This window comes from Sceloporus occidentalis, unplaced genomic scaffold, assembly GCF_023333645.1.
Source record: "Sceloporus occidentalis isolate IW3139 unplaced genomic scaffold, rSceOcc1.0.p SCAF_17, whole genome shotgun sequence".
NCBI lineage: Eukaryota > Metazoa > Chordata > Lepidosauria > Squamata > Phrynosomatidae > Sceloporus > Sceloporus occidentalis.
In genome coordinates, this window is record NW_028316997.1 from 2,267,112 (window position 1) to 2,279,228 (window position 12,117).

At 38.2% G+C, this 12,117-nt stretch overlaps 1 protein-coding gene across 5 annotated transcripts in view; it reads left to right on the top strand.

Annotated features, from left to right (window-relative positions):
• Window positions 1-12,117, top strand: part of LOC149302740 (neuron navigator 3-like) — a 251,034-nt gene that overhangs the window by 220,945 nt on the left and 17,972 nt on the right. For all 5 annotated transcript variants that reach the window (XM_089482187.1, XM_089482183.1, XM_089482185.1 and 2 more), the window contains 9 exons: window positions 1,570-1,611; window positions 2,492-2,652; window positions 3,165-3,353; window positions 4,108-4,160; window positions 5,264-5,287; window positions 8,462-8,539; window positions 9,484-9,567; window positions 9,989-10,100; window positions 10,833-10,964. In XM_089482187.1, coding sequence (XP_089338313.1) covers window positions 1,570-1,611; window positions 2,492-2,652; window positions 3,165-3,353; window positions 4,108-4,160; window positions 5,264-5,287; window positions 8,462-8,539; window positions 9,484-9,567; window positions 9,989-10,100; window positions 10,833-10,964 — 875 coding nt within the window. The remainder of the gene's footprint in view (window positions 1-1,569; window positions 1,612-2,491; window positions 2,653-3,164; window positions 3,354-4,107; window positions 4,161-5,263; window positions 5,288-8,461; window positions 8,540-9,483; window positions 9,568-9,988; window positions 10,101-10,832; window positions 10,965-12,117) is intronic.

Genomic DNA, 12,117 nt, shown 5'->3' on the forward strand with positions numbered 1-12,117 from the left:
AGAGTCTCATTTGGCCATAAACACACATCTCAGAGAATCCTTCAGTTTGGGATTCTAAGGAATAAAATTAAACCTTCCCTCTCTGTTTCATTCATTTTATTTAAAAAATAATAATCACATCTCCTCTATGTGGATGAGGTATTTTAAATGTTGCTTACATGGCACTTCATATAAAGCAGTAACGGTAGGCAGTGCCCTGGGACAAGCCTAGGCTAGTGCCCGGTATTTATACACTACTGTTCTCATCGTGTTCCATTATTATTTTATTATTGTGTTGTACTCAGGTGCTGAGTTACTCTTGTTTAACCCCTTAACGACAAAGCCCGTGCATGTACTGGCTTGCAGTGCAACGTGATAATGACAAAGCCCATACATGTAAGGGCTGCTGTTAAACAGCTGCATTGCCGTTTTCACCGCGATCTCCAGCTTTGCAGCATCCACGGAAGCCTCACAAGTGAGGCTGACCGTGGATCCGGGGAGGAAAGCCCTCCCCGCAAAAAAAATGGCCACCGCCGCACCGATCATCAAAGATTGCGGCAGGCTGAAACAGTTTAGGAAGCAATCGAAATCACTTCCTAAGCATAAATGGTGTTGCTGACATGCCTCGATATCGAGGCATGTAGCAACACAACCCCCCTACCCCGATAGCCTTGTGATTGCTCCGAAGAGCAACGACAAGTGCCATCATGCAAACGATGTTGCCCCCATTCACAAGATGGCATCAACAATAGAAAATAGACCCTCCTGAGAACTCTCGACCATGCAAGGTCAATGGAGCCCAGCTCACTAATCAATGAGATAAGTAAAAAAATAAAAATATGGTAACGTAAAAATTTGCAAATAACCCAACAAACCCATGCATGTGGGGTATCACTGCGCTCAGGAGATGTTACTGAACACATGTTGGGGTGTTGTTTGACACGGACATATACCAGGAGCGGTAAATTTATACCTTAAGTACAACGTGTGTTAAAAAAATAGAAAACTGAAAATAAATTCTGTTTATGTTTTCTGAATAAAAAAAATCCCTGGAAATGGGTAAAATGATTGAATATATGAAAAGGTTTCTGATATGTAATAAAAATAGAAGAAGGTAGATTCCTGTTGTTAAGGTTGTGGTAGGGTTGTGGTTGTAATTCTAAAGATAAAAGATTTGCTATGATGAGGCCAAAGGCCAGATAATAGGAGAAGAGATCACCTGCTAATGTCTGCCTAAGGATACTAAATGTAGTCATTGTTAAGACATGAAAACAAGAACTGAAATACATGTTCCTGGTGTCAGAAAGGTGACTGGGAAAATGAAGGGAACATTGGCCATGGTAATATGTTTTCTATTAATATATGTGGCTGATAATACCTTAATTGAAACTCAAGCAGTAGAATTACAACGGAGAAACAAGAACTCTGTAAATGAACAGGTCAACATAACGAGCTCACCTTAGAGCATTTCCAAAGTTGTTCATTCTTTTTAATTTTCACAATGCATTTTGGTTTTAATTCTGTTGTCATTACCAAAAACTCACAATGGTTTGTTTATCTTGTTCTCAGGAGTTACCTTTACTTTAACAGTTTGCATCTTGACCGAAATACACTACCTAAAAAGGGACTAAGGTATATGATTGTTGAGCATGACTACCGCCTTAGCACAGCTTGGGATGTGCTTTGTCTTCTGTTCTTCTCTATTTCCCTTCTCCGTCTGTTTGGCTGCTGGGCAGACTTTTTGTTAATACTATCATCAAATCACACATTACAGACCATTGTATGGAACTTGCAACTGATAATTCTTTCTTCGTCCATTTAGATTTGTAGCATTGTCTTTAGCATTAAAGTAACTATCTAAACCTGATGCTATAATCAAAAGATTACTATAGAATAACATACAAAATGTGTAAATATTAGTACTTTTATGTTTCATGTCTTACTTACGTATCTTTATTTTCCAGTCTGATACTAACAAATCTTGACTCCCTAATGGCTGCGTTGGTGTTAATTAATTTCTATGGTTGTCATATTATGTATATTCCTAGTCTCTTGTTTACAGCTTTAATATAGTACATTGTTGTCTGCTACTTTACGGCTCTGTCTTGAACATGAAAATATTCTGTATTTTTTACTGAAGACCAATTAACTATCACAATATGTCACGGCTGTCCGAAATGTTGTTGTGTTAGTCTAAAACGTTGATATCTCTGCACTGTGATTGTTTACTGTAGCATGTAGTCCTTTTTCTTTTATCTTCATCACTGGGAGTTGGAAGTCCTTTAAATCCTTGGCAAGGGATGCATTTTTTTACTGCCTTTTAATGTGGCGTCTCCTTGAGTATATGTGTTGAAAATATCATAATTGATTTTAAAATATCAATTGATTGCATCTGTTTTTGATGCATGGGTATTTTATTTTGGATTCAAATACAGTCCCTTCATTCCTGAAAAATATTAGGTCCACACCCTTGTATATTTGCTGTAAAAATAATTGTAATTTTTTGTCATAGGTACACTCCATCATCTCGGCAGACAAGTCAGGAAGAAGGCAAGGAGTGGTTGCGATCTCATTCAACTGGAGGTTTACAAGACACAGGTAGCCAGTCTCCACTGGTCTCACCGTCAGGCATATCATCTTCTGCAAATGGAAAATATCATTATTCCAATTTGGGTAAGAAAAGGGAACGAAAACGTCTTTGTAAAATAAATAAATAAATAAAAAAGACATAACGTCATGCGTAATCAGATATCCAGTATACAGAAAAAAGCAAATGTATTTGGTCTGCTATTCATATCCAGAACTATGCAGCTGCACATATAATAAAACAATATAGTACTACATAAGCAGTAACTTATTCTCATAGTTGTTATAGTATTGAACTAACTTCCGTTAATACGTATTAATGGCCTATCACACTATTAAGAGTGCCACTCCAGCCTATAATTTATGTTGGGGGGGGGGTCTATTACTAGACTTTTCATTGACTTTTCACAAATATTTCTTTTGCAGGGAGGATTTTTATTGAGGAAGTGATAAGCAAAATGAAACATTAATATTTATTGCAGATACATTTTAATGTTAAGTACCAGGAGGCAGACATTTGAAGTACTTGTGATTTTATACATATTTGCACTGCTTAATTAGAATGCCATATTGTGTTTTCTCTGAAACCTCTTTTGCAGTAAGTCCAACCAACCTATCACAGTTCAACATTCCTGGCCCGAGCATGATGAGATCGAACAGCATTCCAGCCCAAGACACTTCCTTTGAGTTATATGAAGACTCCCAGCTGTGTGGAAGTGCCACTTCACTTGAGGACAGGCCAAGAGCAATCAGCCACTCAGGTTCCTTCCGGGACAGCATGGAGGAAGGTAATATCAAACAACAGTTACATTGAAATATAGGATTATAATGGTTTCATCCAAGGTAGTGTGTGGAGCGCATTCATATGGCTATAACCTGCGGTGCATATTTGCACTAAAATATCCTAATGATACATATACAGTGGATATAACAAGTCTACACACCCCTGTTAAAATGCCAGGTTCTTGTGATGTTAAAGAATGAGACAAAGATAAATCATGTCAGAACTTTTGAAATATTGGTAAGGCTCTGCATTTCCTACATCCCTGACAAAAAGTGTCTCTCTTTGGTCATTTAAAATGTTGGGGAAATATAAATTCCAACAAATGTACATTAGAAAATAAATACTTATCGTGATAGTTACTGGTGTTGACATACTCTATAATGTTGGCTAATTGTATTTGCCATGCCATCTGTTGTGTTGTGCATTCTATATCTATATGTTAAATTTATGGGTAATGTCAGCCTTATACATGAGGCTGAAGCAAAGATTAAAATGCCTTCTGACAAGACCTCTGGATTAGGGTGGCTAGGGTGACCAGGTTTTTTATTTAACTGGGGAGAGCTGGTTTGAAATACATTACACATGGAAGGTTATAGATTAAATCAGGTCACCCTATACCAGAGGCTATTTCATTTTGCTTTTGTCTGAAAACCTGGAATATATGGATAAATATTTGATCACTGAAATAAAGAATAAGTAATGCAGTGTACATCAAGCTTGTATTGTAACACTACTGTGTATAAATGCTTTCTTTGTAGTACATGGATCTTCATTATCACTGGTTTCCAGCACATCATCACTTTATTCTACAGTAAGTCTTTTAATGATAAATAGATTATTTCCTGTTTCCAATAAGTATGTGTGCAGATAGATAGATGGACAGACAGACATATATGTGTTCAATGCCCATTTGTTTCTGGGGAAAATGTGTGAGATAATGTGTTGTTTCTGGTGTCTTGTTTAAATAGCTATGTTCAGCTGTTAAAGTGCAATGTATCAGATGTTTCCTCATTTTTTTTGATGAACAAAGTTAACCAGTTATCCTTTTGTATATAAAGGAAAATATTTTCTAAGAAAACCATTTCAAGACAAGATCAATATTCTAATATATAATATAACCATTTTATTTAATTATGTGAATACATTAGCGCATACACAAACATGTCTCATTTATACATTTAACTAAATGCATGGATCTTGCCCAGAACATTGCAACATACAAAAGATGTTATACTGATACAGTGATCAGTAGATGTCAGTAGAGGAACGGGAATGTTATTTTCTTCAGAGACCTTAATGAATGTGTGCTGTGTAAGCCAGCCATCTTCATTCAGATGATTGACATGTAAGGGTTTATTTACTAAATGGTGCTCTGTAGTAGTCTTTTGTAGAACATAGTTAATTTACTCCCCCCTGCCCAAAATAAACTTATTTTGTAGTTACTCAGTGTACATTTATTCACAATGTGCCCCCATTTTAGATCTAATCTCAAATGATATCACACCCATGTCTTTATGATGCGTCTTTTTGTATACATAACCCCACCAGATCAGGGTGAGCTAACATAGGTTCAGTAACTAATATACATCAATTTTATATAGACATGACATATAGATGGTTAAATAGATATGTAAAAGTTATAAGATTATACTGTTTATTGTCTTATTTTGGAGAAGGCTGATAACAAGACTGGCAGAGAAAGATAATTAAAAAAAAGATCCAGTTGAATTGCTACTTGGTTATTTAGCAGAAGACGCCTAGAATCCAAAGATGATGATAAACGAATAATTGCCTCTCTCTGTAATGAAAATGCAGAATAAAAGCAAAATAGCCAAGCCTCACAAGAAGTTGAACATCAGATAAAAAAGTTGGCGCTAAGAATAATTTGAACTTGTTTTGTGTGTTACATTTTAGGCTGAAGAGAAGGCACATTCCGAGGTAAGTACTTCAGCTTGTAATATTTGATTGTTTTACGTAAATAGAACTGTGTATATAAAATATTCTGGTGTTGCAGAAGATTCTAGTTAGATATAGTAGGCTGGCATTTCTACATTGAATGCTAATGAGTTTTTGTTAGCTGGGTCAGCTAATACAAGTGGCGCTACAGATAATAATACATAAAATAATACATAAAAGATATTCCACAGTGTATAATATATAACACCAGACAACTTCAAAACAAATCAGGGATGTAAGTAAATGACGATGAAAAAATATATAAAAAAATATTTATTTTACAAATCAATCCCTAGTTTTTCATGTATTCTATGAAATGGAAATATTTTCTTTTATTATGGGCCTCTTAATTAGTTTGTATACATTCTTTTTGTCATTTATATTTTAAAGACTAGTAACAAATTTGTGTTTGATATACCTGGACAAATATTCCTTTCTTTATGTATGTTACTGAATCCAGCTGTAATTGACATACTATAAAGCATGATAACCACTGTCTGATATCTGGCATTGCACCTACACTCCTGTCAATATCTCTTATCACCTGGCAGGAAAAAAAACTTGACTTAATCTCCCTTATTTTAAGTTCACGATCTTTGGAGTCTGCAAATTCTAGATAGTTGAGAGAGAAATGTCAAAAGGAGGCGCTCACCTTTTTTCCTTTCCGCTGTAGCCTGTATCACAGCCAGAAAATGAAAATTGCTCATATCTGTTTTAACATTCAGAAAGTCCATACATTATTTCTTCTTCGCTGGTGGCTATTACCTTTATAATATGTCATGTAATGGCCACATGTCTATCATCCAGTCATTTTATGAGGGACATTTCATATCTTCAAAACTAGTTTAACCATCCTTGTCAAATGCTACTGCTTGTGTACAGAGCCGGCCTTAGGCGTTGTGGCGCCCTGTGCGGACTACTCCTCTGGCGCCCCCCCTCACTACCCCCCTCTCTGCCCCTTCAAACTACCCCCCCTCTCTGCCCCTTCAAACTACCCCCCCTCAAACTGCCCCTCCCCTCTACCCCTTCAAACTACCCCCCCTGCCCATTCAAACTACCCCCCATCTGCCCCTTCAAACTACACCCCCCCTCTGTCCCTTCAAACTACACCCCCCCTGCCCCTTCAAACTACACCCCCCCTCTGCCCCTTCAAACTACACCCCCCTCCCTCTGCCCCTTCAAACTACACCCCCCACCCTCTGCCCCTTCAAACTACACCCCCCCCCTTACCTTGTTGCCGGAGTCCTGCGGTGAGAGCGGGAGGCATCCGTCTTCTCGCTCTGCCGCGGTGCCGGCATTTCATGTTGAGCGCCGGAATAGTCCGGCGCTCAACATGAGATGCCGGCACTGCAACGGAGTCACGGAGAGTAAGGGGCGCCGAGCGGTTGCTGAGAACTTCACAAGCAACCGCTCGGCGCCCCTGACCGGGACTTAGATTAAAGCATCGTTGTTTTTTTAAAACTTTATTTAACATCAATGATGTTAAATAAAGTTTAACCCCCCCCCCCCCCCAAAAAAAACGATGCTTTAATCTAAGTCCCGGTCAGGCTCCCCTGCAAACATGGCGCACACCCCTAAGGCCGGCCCTGCTTGTGTAGCAACTGGTGTATGAAACCGGTGTGTCACAGTCCCTTACGAAAAAATTACTGCAGTTTTTCTGAAGTAATACTGCAGTTTTTTGGACAGGAAAAAACTGCAATACTGCACTTTTACTGCAGTTTTACTGCATTTGTACTTCACTGTACTGCAGTTTTACTGCAGTTATTTTTGTACGGAAGTACAAATGCAATAAAGCTGCAGTACATTGAAGTACAACTGTAGGTTTGCAATATAAAAAAAAAAGTGCAGTAAATGTGCAGTAAAACTGCAGTACAGTGAAGTACAAATGCAGTAAAACTGCAGTAAATGTGCAGTATTGCAGTTTTTTCATGTCCAAAAAACTGCAGTAATTTTTTCGTAAGGGGATCTTCTAAGGATTCTGTTGTAGTATGTGTGCTACTTTAGCTTTATTTGTGTGATTGCATCTAAAATGCTAAAAATTGGTAACAAGTCATAATTAATGTGGCTGCTAAACTCCTAAAACCAAGCCAGGAACATTTTAAAAGCAAAGAGTATCATCGTAAAACACTTGTGTTCCTGTGTTCGCCATTGGTAAACAGAATAAATCAAAAGATGAAGTCTTTGTTTGAATATAATCTTATATGTTTATGCCAACTGGCTGCTCCACTGGACCTGCTCAACCTACAATGATGTCATTTGGGTGAAATGACATCATTGTAGGTTGAGCAGGTCCAGTGGAGCAGCCAGTTGGCACATGTAATGCAGAGTAGCTCTGTCTAATGTTTATCAATGTCCCCTTGAAAAAGTCACGGCAGAATGCTGCTGAAGGCCTGTAGATCATAGGAATTGATTAGGACAGCTTTACAGTAGTAGCCATATCAGTAATAGATCATTGTAAATTATGATGGAAAGAGCTATAGATTTTTTTTAGGAAATCATTGAGGCAAGGTGTTTTCTCTCTTGCTCCCAATTTCTGCTCATTATGAGCAGTTGGAAATTATGCTTTGTTACATATGGCTACATTTACACTTTGGCAATAAATCTTCTGGTGCCCCAACCATGCCTTTACCATGTGAGACAGGCCAGGATGCCAGGGACCTTGACACAAAGCATAACGTTTCTAAAAGAAACTATATGCTTTACTGTACAGTTATAAATGTAACTACACCCCCCTCCCTCTGCCCCTTCAAACTACACCCCCCACCCTCTGCCCCTTCAAACTACACCCCCCCCTTACCTTGTTGCCGGAGTCCTGCGGTGAGAGCGGGAGGCATCCCTCTTCTCGCTCTGCCGCGGTGCCGGCATTTCATGTTGAGCGCCGGAATAGTCCGGCGCTCAACATGAGATGCCGGCACCGCAACGGAGTCACGGAGAGTAAGGGGCGCCGAGCGGTTGCTGAGAACTTCACAAGCAACCGCTCGGCGCCCCTGACCGGGACTTAGATTAAAGCATCGTTGTTTTTTTAAAACTTTATTTTACAGTTATAAATGTAATACTATTTTGTTACATAAAAGTATGCATGGCTGTTTCTACTAAATTGCTATGTGTCATCAGTTGTGTGAAATAATCGGTTTTTATTAAAATGTTATATTTTAGCAAATACAGAAACTGAGAAGAGAGTTAGTTGCTTCACAAGAAAAAGTTGCTACTCTAACATCCCAGCTTTCAGCTAATGTAAGTACAAATAACATGAGCACCAAGTGATACTTTATATGGATGGTAAATTAAAAGTGCACGTCTTCCAAGGTGCATAACATATGTAATAACCTCTATTTCACACCATGCATTCTACTGTGGTTGTACAAATAAATACATTTTCTTTATATGTGCAGTTTTAAAGGAACTATGCCCCTGAAGTCCCAATATTATGGGTTATTATGTGCTTTACAGCATTGTCAAAGCAATGTTTACCAATAATAAAAATCACAAATGGTACCATCAAAAAAGGGAAAAGTTTTGCTTTCTTTTTAACAGAAATTTTTGCATAGTATACTCCCTTACATGATCACATCTGTCTTTGTCAGGATTCCTGGCATGGATTAAACTAGATGGACATCAATGTCTGTCCATGCAACCCAGCTAGAGATATGTGTGCTCCTTAGTATGTATTAGATGCTCATGGGGTATCAATGCAGGGAGCCTAAGCCTTATAAGCAGATATCTATATTCTTTGATATACTGCAATGCCACGTGAATTTATGCTAAGCCATGAGACCCCTAAAATATGTTTCTTTTGTTCTAATGGATAAAAATGAAAAATGGAAATGAAGCTGGTTGTAGGATGCACCAAAAATAAAAAAAAAGAATAGCAGACTAGTTCACCAAATATTTACAGACTTTTCAAATAACATACATTTATGTGTAGAAAATACAGGAAATTGCTTAGTGAAGAAAAATAATCTCCTTAACTGTTCCATGCAGAACTTTATCATAGAAACAGTCACAAATGGTAATCTATCAACAGTTTGCTATTAAATATAATTTAAGATTACAATCTCTGATAACGAAAATGAAATTCAGCTAGTTACTTATCTCAACAGATGTTGAGTGATGGGTTTATGTCATAAATGTGAGGCACTGACGATATTCTGAATGCTTTCTGTTCTCCTCGTTTACAGTCTCATTTGGTGGCAGCTTTTGAAAAGAGCTTAGGAAATATGACTGGAAGACTGCAAAGCCTTACAATGACAGCTGAACAAAAGGTGAGTGTTTGAAAGCCTGCAAAAAACACCTATAGCCGAGGAAGTAATGAAAATGGAAAATCTAGCTTGGATTCAGTCTCAACTAAATAAAACTGCATTACTTCTCATTGTTTGTGATACAGCTATTGTTCTTTTATGTCTGTACATTATTTTCATTTTTCTTTATTTGCGTGTTAGTGTATCACCCAAAAGTGAATAGTCTGTAAAATGGAACAAATGTTTCTTATAGACAGATAGATATCCTATTTGTGACCTCTTAATTTCCATCTTCTGGAAGCAATACATGCTCGATAGGGATAAACATACCTAGTATGGAGATATCTTGATGTGTGTATGAATAGATATAACAGAGAAACTACAAAAAGTAGAAAGAAACTATAAGACAGTTGTAATATGAGAACATTGTTTGTTTTCCTTTCAGGAATCAGAACTAATTGAGCTGAGAGAAACAATTGAAATGTTAAAGGCCCAGAATTCTGCAGCCCAAGCTGCCATCCAAGGAGCACTCAATGGCTCCAACCACTCTGACAAAGGTGCGTTTTCCTCTTCTGCTTTGTATTTCAGGTCCATCTTGTATATGTTTTTTTTCTGCTGTGATGTAGCCAGTGTCACTTACGCTAAATGGATATTCCCATTTACCATTATACTAGTGATTTATGTAAGTTTGGGGCTGCCCTGTTCCAAACCAGCATCCCAGCCGGCCTTTACCTTCCTACCACCATCTGCTGAGTGCCCGATTATGATGCCATATCCCATTTCTTTGCACCTTAAGGACATGCAGTGTGGATACAGCATGCTATGATGGGTGTGCCAGTGAGGCTCATACCTCCATAGGATGAATGGAATTGTTAAAAGGCATTTCTCTGATTTCCCCAACTGGCCCATTGAGCTGTTCATCGGTGCCTCCTTCAGACCTGCAGCCCTAAACCTATTTATGCTAGGCTCGAATACAAAGCTGTTATTTACAAGAATATAGTAAAAGTGTATACAATGTTCATACTAGCATGGTTATTTTAGAAGCTTTATCACACGCAGTCCTATCTGGAACTTTAAATTAAAGTATGTCCTAGATGGGGAAAATGAAATTGATGTGTCGGTTTCCAACTATACTGTGGAATCATCACAGTTTAGGGTATAGTGATCTGTGCAATAGTTTGTACTTTAGTTATATTAAATAATCTAAAATGTAAACAACATGTAAATGAAATATCACAAAAAACTGCAAGTTGCTGATTACTTCACAGATCACTCTTTTTCCTCCTTAGATATGCGAATAAGAAGACAGCACTCCTCAGAAAGTGTTTCTAGTGTCAATAGTGCTACAAGTCATTCTAGTATTGGCAGTGCCAATGATATCGACTCCAAGAAAAAGAAGAAGAAAAATTGGGTAATGCATACTTGAAAATGAAGGATACTAATTATCAACAGTCTTGCTAAATACTTTGCTGAGAGAGTAGTTTTTACTTTAACGAGAGGGTGCTAGACATGACACAGCCTTCTATTAGAAGTAGCAGAGGCTAATACCAGACTTGTGCATTTGGATTGATATGAATTTTTATTTTAATGAAATTAGCCAATTTTGTTAATTTGTCTGAAAACAATGAGGGAGCCCAACAAAATAAACAAATGAAAACAAAGCAGATAGCTCCAAATTTTTGCTTGGATTTAGTTGGTTTCTCTCACTCTTGCTCACTTTCACTCAATGTCTCCCTACCAGGAGCCAGGTGCTTCCGTGACCCTGTTTTCTTTTCTTTAGCACAGCTTGTCTTGACTCTTCTTGTTCTTCTGTCTTCTTTCTTGGTCCGCTTCTCCCTGCTTTTTGCTTCATTAACCTGGCCTCCCAGAGCTCTTCCGTAACAGGGCGGAGCCTTCGGATAAACCACGGTGACAACCTCACCTCCAGAATAATGCAGACAGATTTGCCGAGAGGTGCAGAAACACTTCTCTTTCTATGCAGATCCATCTGCATTATTTTGGCTACTTGGAGTATTTCCTCAAAAGGGCAGAGCCACGGCACGCAACCTTTTGTGGAAATGCTCCCAGAGGTCAGGATATCACAGCGGGGAGAAGCAGACCAAGGAAGAAGACAGGAGAAGCAAAGAACAAGACAAGAAGCGGAGCTGCGGAAAAGAAGACAGAGACACGGAAAAGTAGAAGGGAGACAGATACTGAGTGTGAGTGAGGATGCTCCGAATCAGAAAAGCCCTCAGAATTTCGTCCGAACTGAAAAATGTGTTTGGTTGAATCTTTGAATAGTTTTTGGTCCATGTGCACAAGTCTTGTTAATATCGTTAGGGACATGCATGAGATTGGCATAAAGCTATCTTGAAACTAAGACAAGATCAAGGAGCGATTAAGACCTGAGTTTTACATCAGAAAAAATGGGTGGATTACATACATCTGCTCTTGAATTCTGTTTAACGTTTTACATCCAAGTGTAAAATGTACTTTAAAAATATCTGAAAGATTGAAAACTGTTGTTTGGCTTAACACGGTTTGTCCAATTTCTTAATGTGGAAGGCTGTATAACATTGGATGTGCAGGTAGCCT